This window comes from Anolis sagrei, chromosome 8 (genome assembly GCF_037176765.1).
Source record: "Anolis sagrei isolate rAnoSag1 chromosome 8, rAnoSag1.mat, whole genome shotgun sequence".
In the NCBI taxonomy this organism is placed as follows: Eukaryota; Metazoa; Chordata; class Lepidosauria; order Squamata; family Dactyloidae; genus Anolis; species Anolis sagrei.
The window spans coordinates 27,940,459-27,964,913 of NC_090028.1; the positions used below are offsets into that span (position 1 = coordinate 27,940,459).

At 45.2% G+C, this 24,455-nt stretch overlaps 1 protein-coding gene across 1 annotated transcript; it reads left to right on the forward strand.

The window, feature by feature from the left end:
* Positions 1-1,762: 1,762 nt before the first annotated feature.
* On the forward strand, positions 1,763-20,722 carry CDK10 (cyclin dependent kinase 10). The gene is made up of 13 exons (XM_060788375.2): positions 1,763-1,913; positions 3,788-3,860; positions 5,677-5,748; positions 5,914-6,016; positions 6,262-6,343; positions 7,993-8,060; positions 8,188-8,240; positions 8,328-8,397; positions 10,107-10,166; positions 11,004-11,127; positions 19,855-19,994; positions 20,233-20,285; positions 20,375-20,722. Exons 1-13 carry the CDS (start codon positions 1,824-1,826, stop codon positions 20,479-20,481), a joined length of 1,095 nt encoding a protein of 364 aa, XP_060644358.1. The 5' UTR covers positions 1,763-1,823; the 3' UTR covers positions 20,482-20,722.
* Positions 20,723-24,455: the final 3,733 nt, after the last annotated feature.

Sequence of the window (24,455 nt, forward strand, 5' to 3'; positions counted from 1 at the left end):
GCTTGTAGCTCTATCGAAGAAAGAGATCAGATTAGTCTGGCATGACTTGTTTTTGATAAATCCATGTTGACTATTAGCGATGACTGCATTTGTTTCTAAGTGTTTGCAGACCGCTTCCTTAACAATCTTTTCCAGAATCTTGCCCGGTATCGACGTGAGGCTGACCGGACGGTAGTTGTTTGGGTCGTCCTTTTTTCCCTTCTTGAAGATTGGGACCACATTGGCCCTCCTCCAATCTGCTGGAACTTCTCCCGTTCTCCAAGAACTCTCAAAGATGGTTGCCAATGGTTCCGAAATGATTTCGGCTAGTTCCTTCAGTACTCTTGGGTGTAGTTGATCTGGCCCTGGGGTCTTGAACTCATTAAGAGCGGCCAGGTATTCCTGGACGACTTCTTTCCCAATTTGGGGTTGGATGTCCTCCAATCCCTCATCCACTCCATCTTGCTGAGGTTGGAGACTCTCTTTTTGTGAGAAGACCGAGGCAAAGAAGGCATTAAGTAGTTCTGCCTTTTCCCTGTCCCCTGTCAGCATTGTCTTCAGTCCTGCCGGCACAGGGGTTTAACCCACTGCGCCACTGGGGGCTCCAACTCAGCGGTTTAACCCACAGATAGATACACACTTATATATAGATACTTGAACTGCCATGGTTCGGTGTTATGGAATCCCAGGGGTTGTAGTTTCACACTTTGGGCCGGCGCGACGAAAGCACTTGTAAAACTATAACTTCTTTGATTCCATATCACAGACTGATGGCAGTTCAAACTGCATTATTTTAACATCAAGTTGGGGGGGGGGGCGGGTTGCTTTGAATATGTTTTAATGGATTTTGCAAGGCACCAGCTATAATAAACTGTGTATGGGTTGTACGTTTTTCGGGCTATATGGCCATGTTCTAGAGGCATTCCCTTCTGACGTTTTGCCTGCATCTATGGCAAGCATTCTTAGAGGTTGTGGGGTTTGTTGGAACTAGGAAAAAGGGTTTATATATCTGTGGAATGACCAGGGTGGGACAAAGGACTCTTGTCTGCTGGAGCTAGGTGTGAATGTTTCAACTGACCCCCTTGATCAGCATTTGATGGCCTTGCATTGCCTGGGGCAATCTTTTGTTGAGAGGTGATTAGATGTCCCTGATTGTTTTCGTTCTGCTGTTTCGCTATTTTAATTTTATAGTTTTTTTAATACTGGTAGCCAGATTTTGTTCATTTTCATGGTTTCCTCCTTTCTGTTGAAATTGTCAACTGGACACAGCATTTTATTCGAGAACACAGAAATGCTGGACCACTCTCACAACCACCATGTCAGACTACACAGAGAAGCCACTGAAATCCACAAGCATGTGGACAATTTCAGCAGAAAAGAAACCATGAAAAAGAACAAAATCTGGCTACCAGTATTAAAAAAAACTCTAACATTACAACAGCAAAACAACAGAGAGGAAACAATCTGGGACATCTAATCACCTCTCAACAAAAGATTGCCCCAGGCACTGCCAGGCCACCAAATGCTAATCAAGGTGGTCAGTTGAAACATTCACACCTAGCTCCAGCAGACAAGAGTTCTTTGTCCCACCCTGGTCATTCCACAGATAATAAAGCCTTTTTCCTAGTTCTAACAGACCTCACTACCTCTGAGGATGCTTGCCGTAGATGCAGGCGAAACGTCAGGAGAGAATGCCTCTAGAACATGGCAATATAGCCCGAAAAAAGCTACAACAACCCTGTGAATGGTCTGCAACTGATAGAGGGGGTGTCATACTCCTAACGAACAGCAGGGGCGCTAGTGGGACACTACAACCCAAAAAGAGGAGAAGGAGGAAGGCTGCAATGGCTGAAGCCGCGGATCTGGAGGCTGAGACTCTGCGGCTGAAGCAACTCCGTGGAGACGGGTTCTTCACCGTTCCTCCTGCGCATAGGGTGAGTGCAAGGGCAGGGGGAGAACTACAACTCTTTGCAAGGCCACTTTGCAAAGGGGGGTGGGGGTGGGGGAGGGAAGTATGCATTGGTTATTGTGCTAGGGTTCTATTTATGTTTTTGTTTGCATTTTCAGTTACAAATAGATACATTTCTTAAAAGTTTGCAATTCTGGGATTTTTAGTTTGGCAGAGATACATCCCTAACCGCTTCATCACGCTAGAGAACGGATCCACTTTAACTCTGATTTCTGCCTCCTGCAGAATTCTGGGGTTTGTAGTTTGGGAAGGCTGTGCAAGGCTCCTCCCTAAACTGCAAACTGCAGGAGGATGAAACCAGATTTAAAGTGGATTAATTCTCAGTGTTTCTCAACCTGAGGGTCGCCAACAGTATTTTCTGTTGTTGGTGGGTGTTCTGTGTGGGAAGTTTGGCCCAATTCTGTCATTGGTGGGGTTCAGAATGCTCTTTGATTGTAGGAGAACTATAAATCCCAGCAACTACAACTCCCAAATGTCAGGGTCTATTTCCCCCAAAGTCTACCAGTGTTCACATTTGGGCATATGGAGTATGCATGCCAATTTTGGTCTGGATCCATCATTGTTTGAGTCCACAGTGCTCTCTGGATGTAGGTGAACTACAACTCCAAAAGACAAGGTCAGTGCCCACCAAACCCTTCCAGTATTTTCTGTTGGTTGAAGATGTTCCGTATGGGAAGTTTGGCCCAATTCTGTCATTGGTGGGATTCAGAATGCTCTTTGATTGTAGGTGAACTATAAATCACAGTAACTACAACTCCCAAATGTCAAGGTCTATTTTCCCCAAACTCCACCAGTGCTCACATTTGGGCATATTGGGTATTTGTGCCAAGTTTGGTCCAGATCCATCATTGTTTTGAGTCCACAGTGTTCTCTGGATTAGGTGAAGTACAATTCCCAAACTCAACATCAATGGCCACCAAACTCTTCCAGTATTTTCTGTTGGTCATGGGAGTCCCGTGTGCCAAGTTTGGTTCAATTCCATCTTTGGTGGAGTTTGGAATGCTCTTTAATTGTAGGTGAACTATAAATCCCAGTAATTACAACTCCCAAGTGACAAAATCAACCCCCCCCCCCCCCAAACACCAGTATTCAAATTTGGGCATATTGTGGTTTTGTGCTCAATTGGTATAATGAATGAAAATACATCCTGCATATCAGATATTTACATTACTATTCATAACAGTAGCAAAATTACAGTTATGAAGTAGGTGGACTATAAATCCCAGTAACTGCAACTCTCAAATGGCAAGTTCTTATTTTCCCCAAACTCCACCAGTGTTCATATTTGGGTCAAATTGAGTATGCATGCCAATTTTGGTCCAGATTCATCATTCTTTGAGTCCACAGTGCTCTCTGGATGTAGGTGAACTACAACTCCAAAAGACAAGGTCAATGCCCACCAAATCCTTCCAGTATTTTCTGTTGGTCATGGGAGTTCTATGTGCCAAGTTTGGTTCAATTCCATCATTGGCGGAGTTCAGAATGCTCTTTGATTGTAGGTGAACTATAAATCCCAGCAACGACAACTGCCAAATGAAAAAATCAATCCCCCCCAACCTCACCTATTGGATATTTGTGCCAAATTTGGTCCAGTAATGAAAATACATCCTACAAATCAGATATTTACATGATGATTCATAACAGTAGCAAAATTACAGTTATGAAGTAGTAATGAAAATAATTTTATGGTTGGGGGTCACCACAACATGAGGAACTGTATTAAGGGGTCGGGGCATTAGGAAGGTTGAGAAACACTGCTCTCGTGTGATGAAGCCCTAAGATACAACCTTGATCATTTAAAAATCTGTGTTGTTGTTGTTGTTGTTGTTGTTGTTTCAGCTAGGAAGATGCCGGAGCGTCAAGGAGTTTGAGAAACTCAACCGGATCGGAGAAGGGACTTACGGCATTGTGTGTGAGTGGCACAAAGCATGTGCAAGGAGAACTATAGAAAACACCTAAGATCATCTAGTCGAGGCATGTGCAAACTTTGGCCTTGTGGGTGTTTTGGACTTCAACTCCCACCATTCCTAGCAGCCTCAGACCCCTTCCTTTTCCTCCTCAGCCGCTTAAGCGGCTGAGGAGGAAAAGGAAGGGGCCTGAGGCTGTTAGGAATGATGGGAGTTGAAGTCCAAAACACCCACAAGGTCAAAGTTTGCACATGCCTTGACCAGTGCATCCCCTGGCCATGCAGAAGACCCCTCTCATGAATTCTGGTCTGCATCTACACTTCAAAATGGCCCTACTTGGGAGTTGTAGTTTGATGTGCACTCTTGGGCAGAGAACGCTCAAGGCCTTTTAAAACTACACATCCCAGGATCCCATAGCATTGAACCATGGCAGATCAAGCGGGGGACAAACTACTTATTTCAACAATATAGACCAGAGATCATCAAATTTTTTAATCAGAAGGCCAGTTCACGGTTCCTCAAGCTGTTGAGGGCCAAACTATAATTATTTCTTGTTCTTGTTGTTGTTCAAGACATTTCAGACTCGGAGCACCAGTTCACGGTTCCTCAGATTGTTACGGCTCGCACTATCATTATTTGTTGTTGTTGTTTGTGTGCCTGTTTACAAGAAAATTTCTATAACACAAAGTCCTTTATATTTCCTTCTTTGTTTCCACACAGGGCTTCTTTCTCATGCCGATGAACAGCTTTGCTCTCACAGAAACTCTTCTCACACTGAGCTTACACAGAAGCTTCACACAGTAGCTTTTTGCACGCAGCAACCTTCACACTGGAGCTTCACACAGTAGCTTTACACACGATGGCCTTCAACCTGGGGCTTCTCTCACAGTGAGGCCTTCTCTGAGGCATATTAACACTGGGGCCTTTTTCCCATTGAGACCTTTTTCCCACTGAGGCCTTCTCACACTCTCAGACTGAGGCGAACTAACACTGATGCTTACCTCACACAGAGGCCTTTCTCCTACTGAGGCCTTCTCACACTGAGGGCTCTCAAGATTGAGGTGAACTAACACTGATGCCTACCTCACACAGAGGCCTTTCTCCCACTGGGCCTTCTCACTCTGAGGACTCTCAAGACAGGTGAACTAACACTGATGCCTACCTCATATTGAGGCCTTTCTCCCACTGCCTTCTCACACTGAGGACTCTCAAGACTGAGGTGAACTAACACTGATGCCTACCTCATACTGAGGCCTTTCTCCCACTGAGGCCTTCTCACACTGAGGACTCTCAAGACTGAGGCGAACTAACACTGATGCCTACCTCACACAGAGGCCTTTCTCCCACTGGGCCTTCTCACTCTGAGGACTCTCAGACTGAAGCGAACTAACACTGGTGCCTACCTCACACTGAGGCCTTTCTCCCACTGAGGCCTTCTCACACTGAGAACTTTCTCAGACTGAGGCAAACTAACACTGAGGCCTGTTAAGCTACAGGCACACCTGCTTATATTGAACTGCAGTCTTTGCTGAGTCATTGCATCTCTTTCAGTGCTTGACTCACATTTTTGTAATTAAAAATATGTAGTTAATTTTTAATATTTCTGACAGGATCCTTCAGTTTTGGGGGGAAATAGAGGAGAGGAAAGGAAAGCAGAGTTAAGGAGCAAGAAGAGGGTGACGGTAGTCTAAAGTTTAGATCCGAGTCCGGGTAAATTATCTTGGGAGTTGGTGTATTTTAGGGACCCCTAATGTAGACACATCCTTGGTGGAGGAAGTTGATTGACCAAAAATAAGGTTTTTAATTCTACTCCGTTTTCAGACCGTGCCCGGGACACCCAGACGGACGAGATCGTGGCCCTGAAGAAGGTGCGGATGGATAAAGAGAAAGACGGTGAGTGGACGAGGGTCTTCTGAGTTGGGTCAATGTGGCCACCCCCTTTTTTTTGGTGCAAGCTCCCAAAGTTGGCAGCTTCACTCAATCCTTGAGAGGAATCCATCCCAGCACACCCTGGATCACAAAACCCATTGACGGGTGGCTGTTTTTGTCCCCCGGCAGGGATCCCCATCAGTAGCCTGAGGGAGATCACATTGCTCTTGAAACTGCAGCATCCCAACATCGTGGAGCTGAAGGAGGTGGTGGTGGGGAACCACCTGGAGAGGTATGAATGGGATCCCCCCTCCAAAAAAAAGTCCCCTTATATTTGCAATGAGGCGGTGCCCTCACCTGTCTCCAGACCTGGCCATGCTTGCAATTGCATATCCAGATGCCCAAAGGGTATGAAGCTGGCTGCATTAAAAGAAGCATGGAAGGAAAATTGGAAGTAGGATAGAACAAGACTCTGGGGTATATTGACCTTAGCCTCCACCTTCTCCAAATGTATTCCTTCTATGTCTTTCCTTACAGCATTTTTCTGGTGATGGGCTACTGCGAGCAAGATCTGGCCAGCCTCCTGGAGAACATGCAGGCCCCTTTTTCAGAAGCTCAGGTGGGTCCCAGCAGAGAGGCAACCATGGCAACCATTTTCCAGGACAGAAAAAGCCCTCTGACTTTAAACACCACACCATTGGATGGGAAACAGTCTTTTATTGAAGATAATTAAAAAGCAGTAAAGTAAAAAAATCACTTTAAAGAAATAGGTAAATCTAGTTAGATAGGAAGATAAGCAGGAGCAAAGTAGTCCAGGGTAATAGTCCAGCAAAGTCCATAAAAACAAAGTCAAAACTTCCCAAAGATAATGCAAAAAAAAAAAAAATCAGGAAACGTGAATCCAAGGCATGAATATAAAAGCATAAAATCCAAGAATCCAAACCATGAAACAAAGGCATGAATTTTCATGAAAACCATGAAAGGCATGAAAATCATGAATTTTCCAAGCAAAGCTTCCATGAAACAAGGACGAGATCTTGACTTTATTCCAAACGATGCTTCATCTGACTACATATCCTGTACTTGGGACTTTTATCTCCTCATTAACTATGTCTCTAGTGCTCAGAAATTGGTTTCACTTTAACAGATAATTTCTTACCTTTTTTCTCTCAGAACCTGGCAGAACGCCAAAGCCACTGTTCAGCTCTCCTGTTTTGACTGATCTCTTCTTGTCTATCCATTTGCTCATTATCTATTTGCTCATTAATTTCTGCAGCTAGGCCAGGTGCTGAGCTGATTTCATGTTCTCTATCATGGGTAACAATTCAGAGAGCACACCATCGTCCCCACACCCCTCAGGGACATTCTCATGGGAAACTACATTTTGAACAGGGATCTCTTGGTCATTCTCTGCATCAGTATCACTGACCAAACCATTGTCATCTTGAAACTCATCGACATCACTCCCCACATCCAAAGCATCCTGAGGCGGTAGACTGTTAAGAATTGTGGGAGTTGAAGTCCAAAACACCTGGAGGAAGGGACGAAGTTTGCCCATGCCTGGTATAGATGCACTCTGGGTTGATGGATTGGGAACCCAAGCACTGGAAATTGCCAAAAATGGCACTTGTTATGAATATAAGAAACATAAATATAAGTACTGTATATACTCGAAGATATTGTTATTATATATTGTTTTTGTTGACCTACTTTTCAACTGACAGAGCTAGTTTACTGTTTTTCTTTGAAACATGGTAAATATTCAATACCATTTAATCTATTGATGCCTCAGTTAATGTAATTTTATTGGTATCTATTTTTATTTTGAAATGTAGCAGTAGCTGCTGCATTTCCCACCCTTGGCTTATACTCAGTTTTCCCAGTTTTTTGTGGTAAAATTAGGTGCTTCGACATACATTCTGGTCGGCTTATACTTGAGTATATATGGTATTATAGTCACAAATATAAGAGATGCACTATAAAGGGCTTTGATACACAGGCTGAACAAAAAAGATGGTGCTGAGGAGATAGAAAAAGCAACGCATTGTTGCTGAAGCATGCCATAGACCCGCACTGGAGTACCCAGAGAGGCTCACAAATATTTCAAGTATTTTTAGGTGTGTGAGTAATTGAAATTATGGATACTGAGTCCACAGATAAGGGGGTTGTGCTCATCCACGGTCTCCTAGAAGAAAAGAAAATGGGGAAAATGCACAAGAAATGCCTTGCTAAGGCTGCCTCCTTCACCTGACCCTTCCCTCTTTGCAGGTAAAATGTATCATCCTTCAGGTACTGAAAGGCCTGCAGTATCTTCATGACAACTTCATCATCCACAGGTGAGATCCAGGTATCCTCCCATCTTAAAAGCTGGAAAACACTCTTTGTAAATATCCATTAGTTGGGGCATTTGGGGAGGTGTAGGGCCTTTTCTGAGTGCCGGACCACCTCTTTCTCCTCCGATAGGGACCTGAAGGTGTCCAATTTGCTGATGACCGACAAAGGCTGTGTGAAGACGGGTGAGACATGGCTCCCTTCGTCCCAAAGATCACCGATGGACTTGGCACTCAGCCGGGATGCCCTTTAACCTGTCCTCTCTCTTGCAGCGGACTTTGGCTTGGCCCGCGCTTACCGTGTACCCCTGAAGCCCATGACCCCGAAGGTTGTCACACTCTGGTGAGTCCCTTTTGAAGATTCCTGGACTTATTAAATTCACATTTATTTTTACCCCCAAGCCTTGCCATGGGCTGCACATAAAACATGCCACAAAGGCCATTCCCCTCCGCACTCCCTTTCAAAATGGCAATAGGATGCAAGGCTGCCATTTGGAGAAGTGGAAACGGATTGGACACACGTCTAGCGAAGGGTGCTTTAATGTGTTTTTATGTGAATGTATATTGTTGTAGGTTTTTTCAGGTCAGACCTCACTACCTCTGAGGATGCTTGCCATAGATGCAGGTGAAACGTCAGGAGAGAATGCTTCTAGAACATGGCCATATAGCCCGAAAAAACCTACAACAACCCAGTGATTCCAGCCATGAAAGCCTTCGACAATATATTGGTGTTTTAAACGACTTATTTTATGATGTTTTATATTTATTTTTGACGTATATGGATTGTTGCTTACATTATTTTAATATGTTGTAAGTCGCTTTGTATCAATGCAATTTGCTGGCCAACTTGCTTTTTATCATCCAATTAACTAACTTCAGACAGTTGTTTCTGCTTCAGTAGTGGCTCTTTATTTACATTTCTTTCGTTGCAATAACACTTATTTGTTCGCTCGGTCAGATGCAAGGGAGAAGAGTAAAGAGAAAGAACAAATGGCATCTGCTATATTTCTACCCCACTCTTATCAGCTCATTAATTCAGTGTCCGTCTTCCTAGTCTATTGCAACATCTTCCTTGTCTGTTCCTCGCATGCTTAATAATGTTTGAAAAATTAACTCTTTGAACAGCATTCACATTTTAAACTTATACAATATATGAATTTACATTTAACTGATAAAATGGGAGAAAAGCAGAATATAAATAAAGAATTATTATTATTATTGTTATTATTGACGACACAAAAGCACAGTATGTCACAGCAAACGAGATCTATATGCTGGATTTCATATCACAAAATCACAAGTCGAACCCTTCCCAAGCGTCTAGGACTGTGTGATGTATTTTCGAATGATGCGCGCAGATCCAAGTCAGGTGGTCTTTTGCAATTGACAGATCATGATTTTGTCAATGTTTATTGTTTCCAAATGCCGGCTGAGATCTTTTGGCACGGCACCCAGTGCGCCAATGACCACTGGGACCACCTGTACTGGTTTATGCCAGAGCCTTTGCAGTTCGATTTTGAGGTCTTCATAGCGGCTGAGTTTTTCCTGTTGTTTTTCCTCAATGCGGCTGTCACCTGGTATGGCGACATCAATAATCCAGATTTTTTTTTCTTTTCCACAATCATGATGTCTGGTGTATTGTGTATTGTGATGTATTGTGTATTGTGGTGTATTGTGTATTGTGTTATTCTTATTATTTGAAACACCACAAGATGAGTCCACAGCAGACACTCTGCCGGCTGTTGAATTGGATCACACGTCGGACACTTCCCAAGTGTCTAGGACTGTGTGATGTATCTGCGAATAATATGTGCAGATCCCAGTAAGGTGGCCTTCTGCAGCTGGCAGATGGTAATTTTGTCAGCACTGATTACTACTACTACTACTACTACTACTACTTTCTCTGTAATAGGATCGCTTTGAGTTTGGTATAAGTCAGCAATGACTTGAAGACACACAACAACAAGATGATGATGATGATGATGATGATGATGATGATGATGATGGTGACGATGTTAATAATGCACAGCTTCTCTTTCTTCCCCTTTTCAGGTACCGAGCCCCTGAACTCCTCCTGGGGACGACAACGCAGACCACTGCCATAGATATGTGGTAAGGAAAAGGTTTCCCCCATTCGTTTAGTGTTCATAGTTGGAAAAGGTGGTGGCCAATGCAGCTCCTTCCTTGCAAGGCTTTGAGGAAGATCTGAAGGGAGACCTTGATATTTTAAAATCTGGGAGAGGATAGAACAGCGGTTCTCAACCTGGGGGTCGTGACCCCCAGGGGGGTCGCTGGGCCATTTTCTGGGGGTCGCGGAGGCGCCTCGGTTGGCCCCGCCCCCTGAAAATGGCTGCCTTGCACAAAGCCTCCTTCGCCTAGATCGCACTCCCCCCGGCTGGCAGGGACGTGGGTTAGGCGAGGGCCGCTTCGTGCAGGGCCTTGCCATGAATGAAAACACATCCTGCATATCAGGTATTGACATTATAATTCGTAACAGTAGCAAAATTACAGTTATTATGGAGCAACTAAAATAATTTTATGGTCGGGGGTCACCACAACACGAGGAAGCATATTTAGGGGTCACGGTGTTAGAAAGGTTGAGAACCACTGGGATAGAAGGAGGAGGGTTCTGGGAGTCAAATGCTCCCTAATTCCTAAACACTGAAGAAGCTAGGACTTGGCATTTCAGTTGCAGCCGCCTATTAATTTCATGGAAGTTGACCAGGGAGGTCCTAGAGGTTCCAAAAGGGAGCGTATTAATCAAATCTGTAAATAACCAAATCCACAAAAGTTATGTACATGTATGTGCCAAGATTGGGAAGGATAAATGCCAATGCAATTATTATGTGTATAGAACAGGATTCTGGCCAATGTCTGGGGTCAATGAGTGGGGTGCCATTGTTGCAGCTGGATCTTTTGGACACTGACGCTTGCATTTTATCCCTTCAGGGCAGTGGGCTGCATTCTGGCTGAACTTCTGGCCCACAAGCCCCTTCTCCCTGGCAGCTCCGAGATCCAGCAGATCGACATGATCGTCCAGCTCCTCGGCACTCCCAATGAGACCATTTGGCCTGTGAGTTATGTCAGAAATATTAAAAATTAACTAGGTATTTTTAATTACAAAAATGTGAGTTAAGCATTGAAAGGGTTAAATGAATCCAATGACTCAGCAAAAGCTGCAGTTCAATATAAGCAGGTGTGTTTGTAGCTTAGTAGGCCTCAGTCTGAGGGAGCCCTCAGTGTTAGTTCGCCTCAGTCTGTGAGTGGTCTCTGTGGAAGAAGGGCCTCAGTATGAGTAGGCCTCAGTGTTAGGGCGTTAAGATCTTCCAGAGAGGCCCTGCTCTCGGTTCCCCCACCTTCGTAGTAACGTCTGGTGGGGATGAGAGACAGGGCCTTCTCTGTGGTGGCTCCCCAGCTATGGAACTCTCTCCCAAACAAAGTTAGATCTCTCTCTCCCAAATAATTTCAGCAGAAAGGAGGAAACCATGAAAATGAACAAAATCTGGCTACCAATATTAAAAAACTCTAAAATTACAACAGCAAAACAACAGAGAGTAAACAATCAGGCACATCGAATCACCTCTCAACAAAAGATTCCCCCAGGCACTGTCAAGCCATCAAATGCTAATTAAGGTGGTCAGTTGAAACATTCACACCTAGCTCCAGCAGACAAGAGTCCTTTGTCCCACCCTGGTCATTCCACAGATATATAAACCCATTTTCCCACTTCCAACAGACCTCACTACCTCTGAGGATGCTTGCCATAGATGCAGGCGAAACGTCAGGAGAAATTGCCTCTAGAACATGGCCATATAACCCGGAAAAACCTACAACAACCCAAAGTTAGATCTGCCCCCTCTCTCCTGACCTTTAGGAAGCAAGTGAAATCTTGGCTGTGGAATGAGGCATTTGCAGAGTGATGGCTGAGACCAGTAAATGACTAAGTATTGACCACAATGTGCGGACTGAGTTGGATGTTGTTTTTATTGAAGCAGGCTTTTTCTTTCCCTGAGCAATTGCTCAAAGGCTCAGCCAAAATGCTCCGTTTCAGTTCAAATTGCGGACGCAGATGAGTCAGGAAAGACAGCCAACTGGGTTCAGCAAGAATATCAAAGTTTATTTATAGCAGCTGCTAGTGGCTCTCCGACACAACAATGGCGTCTCAGAGGAAAGCCCCAGCATCAAGGGTAGTGTTCCTTTTATACATCAAAAGGGGTTCGGCTTTAAGAGCCGCCCCGAAGATTAAATCATTGGTTAAGAAAGCTGTCAATATTATAGTTATATTAAGCAATTAGCTCATATATTTTTAAGTTTCGCTTCGCAATAAGCAAGCCCCTTCTTGGAAACATCTCAAGATGCCGACATGCAAAATACAGCTGAAAACATCTGCTGAGCTTGGCAAGTTTTAACTTAGCCTTGGCTACTTCCTTTCTGCAAAGTTGGCAGGTCTCATGACCGATTTTTCACCCTTTCACAAAAAACTCATCTTGAGCCTGTCTTTGTCTCCCATATATGGTCAAGTCCATCCGTTCTCTTTTCTACATGTATACCCCGGCAGCTTTAGTAAAACTAAGCTGTGCTTTTTGTCTTTTCTATAGCTGTACCTTTCTGCATACCTTTCTGCCTTATTCCCACATGTTTTTGTTTTGCGAAGCGGTTTACAAAAGCGAGAGCAAATCAGCAAGGGTTAGATATTATGGATCTCTCCAATTATGCCCTTTAATGAGAGCTATCTTTTCTACCGAAGCTGCCTGATGCATATATCTCTGGCAAACTTGAAGCAAAATTGGAAAACAGCACATTAGCAACAAAAAGACAAAACCGCACAGCATAATCACAAGTATTATTTCTCTAAGCCATGATGTTGAAGGAAGCAGAGACGTCAACCATGAGAAAGGTTGCCATCCATCTTCCTTTACGTTATGATTTATTAACTCTTGCAATTTTTCCAAATCATCTTCAATTGTTTGGTTCAGATTATGAAACTGGACCACGCACTGGCCCTTTATTATAGAACAGAATCCTCCTTTTGTTGCCAACAAATAATCTAGGGCTAGCTTGTGTTGCATTGCCATTTGGCTTAGTTCTTCAATTTCTGATTGTAATTGTCTAACTATTTTTCCTGTGGCATTTATGCTTTTCTCTAATCTACATGTGAGTCCCATGATACTCTTTCTGTTTTCTTGGGCCATTATTCCAGGATAGGACCCGAGGGTTAGGAGCCCTGTTATTAATCCTCCTCCTATCCTTGAGCCTCCAGTTTCGGACAGTTGTGAGTCTATAATCACTTCGTCTGAGCACTCAGGTCCTAGGGGTGCTATGGCTTTCAAAGATCTCTGAAGTCTCCTAGGGTGTTTAAGGACTCGTACAGGGAATGTCAGGTATCCTACCCCAACACACTGGTTTCCTCCTGGATGAAAATTGGTTGCCCATTTATCAAAGAAAAACCACATATTGGGATCTCTAATATGCCATCCTGAACAAATACTGCCTCCATTTCTCAGGGATGTGTAATTTGACTCAAACAGTGGGTACTCAGGGTACAGTTCTTTCCAGTCCGTGTCGGCCAGATTTTGTTTGTTAACATATGTAGAGTTATAGGTTCCATATAAATAAAACTTGTCCTGACAGTGAGTGTAATTTGTCAACCTTGTTAGGAAGGCTTTTCTGTGCTCCCAGCCTTTCCATTTTTGATTCCATGTACCCTTGTTTGTACAACAAAAACACATTCCCCTCGTGGTGGCAGTATATCTTATTCGCCTAAATTTAATGTGTTTTAATCCATCGGGGACCTGAGAAAATATGGTGGGATTTTGAATAGTTCCTTGTAACCCCCCGAGCACCACCTGGGGGTCAGCTATTAGGGTAGGGAGGAAAGAGAAGTCACCTACTTTCTCTGGATGTTCATATAGGAGTGCCACATCTTTTCCATGCTGATCAAACATGAATCTAGCATGCTCTTTTAGCCAATTTCCCTGTATCATAGTGATCATGTTTATAAGCATCATATATCCAAAAACTGTTCGAACTCCTATTGGTTTTCTAGGGCATCTTTCCCTCCTCCCCATTATAGTCTCTATCCACCACTTCCAAGATAGGGCTTTCGTTGGGCCACACTGCGTCATATTTGACCTGCGACGATCTGTTGTTCCCGAAGAGGTCAGCTTCATGGCCTTGTTGACCCCTCAGGGAGTTGCCGGACGATCCTGAGTCTCAGGTCACTCTGATCTGCCTTTTTTATCTCCCACATGGGGGGTGCCAGCTTGGCACGGGTGTAATGTATCCAAGGTTTAACTTCTTTCACTTTAATGGCAGTAGGGGTTGATATCAGCACAGTATAGGGCCCTCTCCACTTAGGTCCTAGTGGGTCAATCTTCCACTCTTTCACAAGCACCTCGTCACCTGGCGAGAAACAATGCAAAGGTGTGGTAGGATAGGGTGGATTTAACTCTGAAGTATATTGTGCAATTTGTTTTATCTGTCCAGCCAGGGCTTGCACTTGTTGAATGGTTTGTTTATCCCCAATCACATGTTGGTCTCCCCCTTTGTCCAGTATCGACCTCAAATTTAATGGTGGTCTGCCATATAGTCTCTCATAGGGGGTCAGACCTGTTCTTTTGTGAGGGGTACACCTTATTCTCAATAGTACCATGGGCAGTATTACAGTCCAACCCAGCCCTGTCTCTTGACAGACTTTTGACATAGCAGTCTTTAGAGTCCGATTCATTCTCTCAACTTTAGCTGAGGACTGGGGCCTATAAGCGCAATGCAATTTCCATTTTGTGCCCAATATTTGACACAGTCCTTGAATCACCTTGTGTACATAAGCTGGACCGTTGTCAGACCCTATTTCTAATGGTATTCCAAATCTGGGGATTATGTCCTTTAAAAGTGCTCTTGAAACTTCTACTGCCTTTTCAGTTCGGGTTGGGTATGCCTCTACCCACCCGGTGTAGGTGTCCACAAAAACAAGCAAATATTTGTAGCCCTTTTGCGGGGGCATCTCAGTAAAATCAGTCAAAATTGCCTCGAATGGGACGTTGCCTATGTGTTGAATTCCTGGTGGCTTTAAGGGTCCTTCTCGAGGATTATTCTTGGCGCATGTCCAGCATCTGTGTGCTGTTGCTGCTGTCAGGCTATGGAGTCCATCAATGTACATTTGCCGTTCTAGCAGCTTAGCTAAGGCTGTCTTACCCAGGTGTGTGTTGGAATGCATATGTCGGACTATGTGCCACGCCATATCCTTAGGGACATAAACGCGGTTATCTGGCATCACAATGACCTCTCCCTTCCATTCTCCTTTTTTTTCCCAAAGCCCAATTCTCCTCTTCTTTTGTGTATGTAAACTTTTCTAATGGGGGATCTCCTATTACCGTCACAGCCAACAGGTGCTGCTTATTGTGGGGGTGCTTAGCTGCCTCTCTTGCGGCCAAATCAGCTAGTCTATTACCCTGTGTCACTGGGTCTTCTCCCCTTTGGTGTCCTTTGCAATGCATTACAGCCACTTTGTCCGGGTCCCAGACCGCCTCCAGGAGGGCCACAATCTCAGCTGCATTTTTAACGCCCTTTCCAGCCGACGTAAGGAGTCCCCGCTCCTTGTACAAAGCTCCATGGGCATGGAGCGTGGTAAAGGCGTACTTTGAGTCCGTGTAGACATTGACCCGTTTTCCCTTTGCCAACTGCAGTGCTCTGGTGAGGGCTATCAATTCAGCCCGTTGAGCGGAGGTTCCCGGAGGGAGCGACTCTGCTTCCAGAATCTCTCCCCCCCCCCTGTACCACCGCGTATCCTGCACGCCTCTCACCGTTCTCCATGAAGCTACTGCCATCTGTGAACAGGGTCATGTCTGCCTTGGACATTGGTACGTCCTTTAAGTCAGGTCGGCTGGAATATACCTGTTCCATCACCTGAATGCACTGGTGGACTGTTTCCTCTCCTGGGGCAGGCAACAAGGTGGCCGGATTTAAGGTGGCACAAGTTTCTAGGGTCACCATCGGGTTATCACACAACACCCCCTCATATTTTGTCAGTCTCTCATTTGTGAGCCAGCGCGGTCCCTTGGTGTCTAACAGCGCCTTTACATGGTGTGGTACTTTGACGGCCAGTGGCTGTCCTATGGTCAATTTATTTGCTTCTTTTATCAAATCTACTGCTGCTGCCACTGCACGAAGACAGGGCGGCATTCCCTGTGCTACCGTGTCTAACCGTTTTGACAGATAAGCCACTGGTCTCTGCCATGATCCTAATGTCTGGGTAAGCACCCCTATAGCCACTCCTTCCTTTTCAGACACGAACAAGTCAAACGGTTTCTCCAAGTCTGGGAGCCCAATCCTCCATTCCTCTTCCATGGGTATTGTCAATTCCATTTGGCCATTGTCTAAAAATTGGATTTGTGCTCTTAATTTTGACAAAATGTCTCTTCCTAATAATGACACTGGGCAATCAGGGTGATATAGTAATTTATGACTCACACTATGGCCTGCCAGATTACATGTCCGTTCCTGTAGAAAAGGGCATTTCTGAATTTTTCCTGACAGCCCCACCACTTTGGTGACTTCTGCGCTGGTAGGACCAATAAGTTTGTTCACCACTGATCGTTCTGCCCCAGTGTCCACTAAAAAGTCAACTTGCTGGTCCCCTACTTCTATAGTGACCATCGGCTCCCCGGGGTCCAGCAAAACGAGAGCCTGGTCGGTTCATTCCTCTTCCTCCGCATCCTCCCATTCTTCTTCTGCTATTGTAGCCACTACTGCTTCCCTCTTCTGGTACGGGGTGTAGCCTCCACTGCCTCTTCCACATCCTCTATCTCTTTCTCTGCCTCTGTCTTGACCTCGTCCTTCGCCTCCTTCTTCTCCTGACACCTTCTCTGTACATTCTCTCTTTTAGTGCCCATAGCCACTGTTAGCGGGGGCGCATTGGGAATTACATATCGCTGCCCCCGGTAACTATGTTCTTCCGCCGGCTCTTCTTCCTGGGCAAGGACCTTAACCTTGACTTTCCTTTCTTTCTTCCTTATCATCATACACTGCACTTTTTACACTTCCGGACCCAATCAGGATTTTGGGTCACCACGTTGTCCCAGGCATCAATATAAGTATATTGATCCAGATGATGGTTAGCACAAAATTTTTCTACCTGCCTAATCTTCTTTAGGTCTCACGACCCCTCTGCAGGCCACCCAAAAGGAAAGGTGGGCCATTTTCCTGTGCACAGATTCCTTAATCTGTAGTCCTTAAAATCTCCTGGATCTCCCTGACCCGATGCAGCTACAAACTTGTCAAAGTTGTCTAGCATACACTGAAGCGGAGTCACTGTCTTTGAGTTCCTCCCACCCATGGCCTCTAGTGGGGAGCAAACCTTGACCTAGACGCCCGGACACTCGACGGCACGTTTTAGGAACTGCAAGGTTTGCCCCGTCCTCCCACTACCCCACGGGATACTTAGTGGTCCCCCTTTCCCCCAGCGCTGGTGTGTGTTACCTAGTGTCTTACTTGACCACTTATACTTGCCGGGTCTCTGTAGACGTTGGAACAACCTTCGTCCCCCGGACTTTCCTCCTTTTGGATCCTTCTTATCACTCCTCCACTCCCAGTTGATTTCTTGAGAACCCGAAAAGTTGCGATTTACCTTGATCAAGCAGCACTGACAGAAGAGGGGAGTGTCGCAGCCGGTTATTAGTCGGGGGCCCCCTTTTGTCTCGGCTCACGGCAATCGCCTCTCGCGCCCCTGATGCTGATCAAAAATCGTCTTGCCAACAAGATCCGTCTCCCCCGACTCTGGCCCGTCTGAATCAAATCTCGGTGGAACCTCCAAAATGAAGCAGGCTTTTTCTTTCCCTGAGCAATTGCTCAAAGGCTCAGCCAAAATGCTCCGTTTCAGTTCAAATTGCGGACGCAGATGAGTCAGGAAAGACAGCCAACTGGGTTCAGCAAGAATATCAAAGTTTATTTATAGCAGCTGCTAGTGGCTCTCCGACACAACAATGGCGTCTCAGAGGAAAGCCCCAGCATCAAGGGTAGTGTTCCTTTTATACATCAAAAGGGGTTCGGCTTTAAGAGCCGCCCCGAAGATTAAATCATTGGTTAAGAAAGCTGTCAATATTATAGTTATATTAAGCAATTAGCTCATATATTTTTAAGTTTCGCTTCGCAATAAGCAAGCCCCTTCTTGGAAACATCTCAAGATGCCGACATGCAAAATACAGCTGAAAACATCTGCTGAGCTTGGCAAGTTTTAACTTAGCCTTGGCTACTTCCTTTCTGCAAAGTTGGCAGGTCTCATGACCGATTTTTCACCCTTTCACAAAAAACTCATCTTGAGCCTGTCTTTGTCTCCCATATATGGTCAAGTCCATCCGTTCTCTTTTCTACATGTATACCCCGGCAGCTTTAGTAAAACTAAGCTGTGCTTTTTGTCTTTTCTATAGCTGTACCTTTCTGCATACCTTTCTGCCTTATTATCTTGGCGAATTGCTTGTATATGTATTTTATCACATTTGTATTTTAACCTGTTGATATGTATCATGTTTTAAATGGTTTTATTGTTAGCATTGATCCTTGCTGTGAGCCGTTCTGAGTCCTTCCACGGAGGTCAGAGAAGAACGGGGTACAAAATAAATAAATAAGTTCTCCTCAATGGGAGAAAGGCCTTAGTGTGAGGTAGGCCTCAGCGTGTGAGAGGCCTGTTTAAGTAGTGAGTGGATGGAGAACTGTGACTGCTGTATTTGTGGCCAGTTTTAAGCCTATTGGGCCAATTTCGGGGCCAAAATAATACGTTCTAGAGAGGCTTTGTATTGGCAGCCATTTGGGATGCAGCTACACCGCAGAATTAATGCAGTCTGACACTACTGTACATTCCAAGGCACAATGTTATAGAATCATGGGAGTTGTGGTTTAGCTTCCCCAGTCAAAGAGGACTGGGTGCCTCACCAAACTACAACTCCCAGGATCCCATAGTATTGCATTACAGCAGTTACAAGTGGAGTTAAACTATATTAATTCTTCAGTGTAGATGAAATGCAAAGATACAGAATGGGGGACGCGTGGCTCGAGCGCAGTCCATGTGAAAAAGACATTGGAGTACTTGTGGACAACAAGTTAATATTGAGTCAACAATGTGATGCGGTGGCATAAAAAGCCAATGGGATTTGTCCTGCATCAATAGGAGCATAGTGTCTAGATCCAGGGAAGTCATGCTCCCCATGCTCTATTCTCCCTTGGTTAGTCCACACCTGGAATATTGTGTCCAATTCTGGGCACCACAATTGAAGAGAGATATTGACAAGCTGGAATGTGTCCAGAGGAGGGCCACTAAAATTATCAAGGGTCTGGAGAACAAGCCCTATGAGGAGTGGCTTAAAGAGCTGGGCATGTTTAGCCTGAAGAAGAGAAGGCTGAGAGGAGACATGAGAGCTATGTATGAGAGGAAGTCACAAGGAGGAGGGAGCAAGTTTGTTTTCTGCTTCCCTGGAGACTAGGACATGGAGCAATGGCTTCAAACTACAAGAAAGGCGATTCCATCTGAACATGAGGAAGAACTTCCTGACTGTGAGAGCTGTTCAGAAGTGGAATTCTCTGCCCCGGAGTGTGGTAGGAGCTCCTTCTGTGGAGGCTTTTAAGCAGAGGCTGGAGGGCCATCTGTCAGGGATGCTTTGAATGCGATTGTCCTGCTTCTTGACAGAATGGGGTTGGACTGGATGGCCCAAGAGGTCTCTTCCAACTCTAGGATTCTATGATTCGAGATGCACCCTTGATGGCTGTGGGAGGAGAACATCATACTGACTTGTGTTCCTTCCCCTTCCAGGGCTTCTCCAAGCTGCCACTGGTGAGCCAATATACGCTCCGGAAGCAGCCCTACAACAACCTGAAGCATAAGTTTCCATGGCTCTCGGAGGCCGGGCTCCGGCTCCTCAACTTCCTCTTCATGTATGACCCCAAGAAGAGGTAACAGCAAGACAAGGCAGTCCTAAAAGCTGGCTTTCCTAATGAAGACTTTGGCAGCCTCTGTTTATATAGATTCCCATCCAAACCCAAGTAATGAAGGTGGAGGCATTACTTTTCATTCAACCCTCATAATTGCTTCACTTCTTCATTATTAGAGTGGTTCTCAACTAGTTCCAAACTCTGCTTGGATTGAGAGAAAGATAATTAATTAATTGTGTTGTTTCGCTTTCTGGCACAGAGCGACGGCCGGTGACTGTCTGGAGAGCTCCTACTTCAAGGAGAAGCCTTTGCGTAAGTTTTTCCACACCTGATTTCCTTTTCAAAGGGCTCCCCATTTCCTCCCCAAATTTTCCTGTTGCCCCTCTTCTTCTTCCTTCCAGCCTGTGAACCGGAGCTCATGCCCACCTTCCCTCACCATCGCAACAAAAGGGCCGCCCCAAGTGTCGCAGGGGCAGAATGCGCAGGGCCCAAGCGCAGCCGGCCATAAGGAGAGTGACGCCAACCAAAGTGGGCAGTGGACACTTACCATGGGCGGAAAGTGGCATGGTTTCTCTGCAAGAGAACGGACCCGGATCTCCCCCAAAATGCCACCATTCCTCCTGAAAATAGTGACAATTTAGGTTCCTGGACCAGTTGGGACACTTTGGGAGATTTCAAGGAGAAAGGACTACACAGTTGGCGCCTCTCTGGGTGGGACCATTGGAATAAAGAAAGTATGTTTTATACAACAGGGTTATTCTCAAATTTAAATGCATATCAGGGTGAAAATGCATATCAGCCGTTCAGCAGTGGAACTCCCTGCCTCGGAGTGTGGTGGAGGCTCCTTCTTTGGAAGCTTTTAAACAGAGGCTGGATGGCCATCTGTCGGGGGTGCTTTGAATGCAATTTTCAGGCTTCTTGACAGAATGGGGTTGGACTGGATGGCCCATGAGGTCTCTTCCAACTCTAGGATTCTATGAAAAGTGTCGTCCTGCAAGAAAACATTGCCCAAGTCTTCTTGGACAAGAAGTTAAACATGAGCCACACTCCAGGGCAGAGAGTTCCACTGCTGAACAGCTTTCACAGTCATGAAGTTCTTCCTAATGTTCAGATGGAATCGCCTTTCTTGTAGTTTGAAGCCATTGCTCCACGTCCTAGTCTCCAGGGCAGCAGAAAACAAACTTGCTCCTCCTCCCTATGACTTCCTCTCACATATTTATACATGGCTATCAGGTCTCCTCTCAGCCTTCTCTTCTTCAGGCTAAACATGCCCAGCTCTTTAAGCCACTCCTCATAGGGCTGGTTCTCCAGACCCTTGATCATTTTAGTCGCCCTCCTCAGGACACATTCCAGCTTGTCAACATCTCCCTTCAATTGTGGTGCCCAGAATTGGACACAATATTCCAGGTGTGGTCTGACCAAGGCAGAATAGAGCATGGGGAACATGACTTCCCTAGATCTAGACACTATGCTCCTTTTGATGCAGGCCAAAATCCCATTGGAATTTTTTGCTGCCGCATCACATTGCATCACATGAGGACCCCAAGATTTTTTCACACATACTGCACTCGAGTCATACATCCCCCATTCTGTCCTTGCACTTCATTTTTTTGCTAAGCGGAGTATCTTGCGTTTGTCCCCATTGAACTTCATTTTGTTAGTTTTGGCAAGTCATCTCTCTAATCTGTTAAGATCATTTTGAATTCTGCTCCTGTCTTCTGGAATGTGACTTGAACATTGGCGTTTGTTGTTTCCTGCGAATGGAAAGCATGCTGCGCACTCAAGTATATACATATACATACACATGTATGTATTCTTGATACCTGGGAGACAAGCTATATCTGCTTCTAACCAGCCCCTTCTGCACATCTACAGGACCCCCTTGCAACCCTGCCCACTTCCTACTTTTCTATCCTCGCCTTTGCTACTGGGCTTGTTTTCTGGTCTTCTTTAGCAAATGGTCTGAGTGCTTCATTGATCTTTCGGTGCCAACTGCCCCCGGATAAGTGAGTGGGGCTTGGAACTGGGAGCCTCTTCAATGATTCACGGCTTCGCTGCCGGCGCTGCAGCCTAGCAACACTCCACTGATGACACTGCTGCCTTTCTCTGTGCCAAGAGCGTCCCTCTCTGCTTGTGACGAAAAAGGAGTTTGAACCATTTGCACTTGCCAAAGGGAGCACTGGCGCAGGAAGCAAAAGAGAGGGCCTTCCTTCCAAACTGCCTGTATCCTTGCCATCGTTGCATTTTTGTGTCAAAGCCAAAGCTATTCTTAATGTATTGTCGAAGGCTTTCATGGCCAGAATCACTGGGTTGCTGTGAGTTTTTGGGGCTGTATGGCCACGTTCCAGAAGTATTCTCTCCTGACGTTTCACCTGCATTTATGGCAGGCATCCTCAGAGATTATGAGGTGTGTTGGAAACTAGGCAAGTGGGGTTTATGTATCTGGAATAATGTCCAGGGTGGGAGAAATAACTCTTGTCTGTTTGAGGTAGGTATGAATGTTGCAACTGGCCACCTTAAATAGTATTTAATATCCTTGTGGTTTGGGCCCCGCCTATCTCCACAATCGCATCTCCCTCTATGACAGTGGTTCTCAACCCTCCTAATGCTGCAGCCCCTTAATAAAGTTCCTCATGTGGTAGTGACCACCAACCATCACATTTTTTTCGTTGCTACTTCAGAACTGACATTTTGCTCCTGTTATGAATTGTAATAAATACATCTGATATGCAGGATGTGGCACAAATACCCAATATGCCCCAATTTGAATACTGGTGGGGTTGGGGGGATTGATTTTGTCATTTGGGAGTTGTAGTTGCTGGGATTTATAGTTCACCTACAATCAAAGAGCATTCTGAATTCCACCAAGAATGGAATTGAACCAAATTTGGCATAAAGGACTCCCATAACCAACAGAAAATACTAGGTTTGGTGGGCATTGACCTTGAGTTTTGGGAGTTGTAGTTCACCTACATCCAGACAGAACTATGGCCTCAGTTAATGATGGATCTGAACCAAACTTGGCATGAACACTCAATATGCCTAAAGAGCATTCTGAACCCCACCAGCGATAGAATTGGGCCAAACTTCCCCCACAGTACCTCCAAGACCAAAAGAAAATACTGTGCTTTCTGATGGTCTTTGGTGACCCCTCTGACACCCCCTCGTGACCCCCTCAGGGGTCCCGACCCCCAGGTTGAGAAACACTGCTCTATGAACTAAGATCCACCGGGGAGGCCCTCCTCTTGCTCCCACTACCGTCTCAAGCCTGGTTGGTGGGGATGAGGGAGAGGGCCTTCTTGGTGGTGGCCCCCTGCCTCTGGAATGCTCTCCCCAAGGAGATAAGACTGGCCCCATCCCTCACCTCCTTCCATAAGAACTTGAAGACTTGGTGTAAGCTGCACCGAGTCCCCCTGGGGGAGATGGAGCAAGGTATAAATAAAGTATTATTATTATTATTATTATTATTATTATTGGTGGTGGTTTCATTAGGCCTTTGATAATGATTAGTCTTAAGTTTCAAACCCTTGGTCCAACAATTAGACTTGGCCTTGTACCCCATCCATTCCCCAGTTCCCTGTCATAAGAGGGCAACTTTTCTTCGAGCCCATACCTTTTTTATAGTCCTTTAATTAGCCCTGGAATTGAGTGGATATGTATATGTGGAAACCGCTCTGAGTCCCCTAGGGAAGATAGGGCAGTATATAAATAAAGTTTTTATTATTATTATTATTAATAACAACAATAATAATTGCAGCTTCAAGGTCTGGCTGCTTACTGCCTGGGGTTCAGTTCACCTTGGAGGGGGTGGGGTTTGTAGAAAACCTACACACACAAATAGATACCTACATAAAAACTCCAACCAGAAATATGTGGGCTTGAGCCTATGGCAAGTGAAGCAAGGGCTCTATATTCTTGAGCTATGATTCCGGCCAAGTGCCTTCCAGCTTCCCAGTGAAAGCCATTTTTCAGCACCGGGACTGTGGCGCAGCTGGCTGGGAGTCAGTTTATTAAGATCACTACTGACTGAAAGGTCATGAGTTTGAAGCCAGCCTGGGTCAGAGTGAGTGTCTCACCAATTTGTGTAGCTTGCTGTCGACCTTTGCAACCCGAAAGACAGTTGCATCTGTCAAGTAGGAAATGTAAGTACCACTTATGTGGGGAGGCTAATTTAACTAATTTATGATGCCATAAAAATATCCAGCAAGCCTGCAAAGAATGAGGAAGTACTTAATCAGTGTCACAAATGGACTGTGAAGCAACAGCTCCCCTGGTGGCCAGAATATCCTCATGAAATGTTAAATTGCTTCTATGTCTGTCTATATATGTTACATGTCTATGGCATTGAATGTTTGCCATGTACATTGTAATCCGCCCTGAGTCCCCTGCAGGGTGAGGAGGGCGGAATATAAATACTGTAAATAAATAAATACATTTTTCAGCCTACAGAGAGAGAAGGAAGAGTGGAACACCCAAGAAACC

What these genes read in the sequence shown, in the direction of transcription:
- CDK10 (XM_060788375.2), top strand. Translation starts at nt 1,824, where the DNA reads ATGGCTGAAGCCGCGGATCTGGAGGCTGAGACTCTGCGGCTGAAGCAA. An exon ending in GATGGATAAAGAGAAAGACG is followed by an intron (nt 5,749 to 5,913) that starts GTGAGTGGACGA and finishes GTCCCCCGGCAG; the next exon opens with GGATCCCCATCAGTAGCCTG. An exon ending in CAAAGGCTGTGTGAAGACGG is followed by an intron (nt 8,241 to 8,327) that starts GTGAGACATGGC and finishes TCTCTCTTGCAG; the next exon opens with CGGACTTTGGCTTGGCCCGC.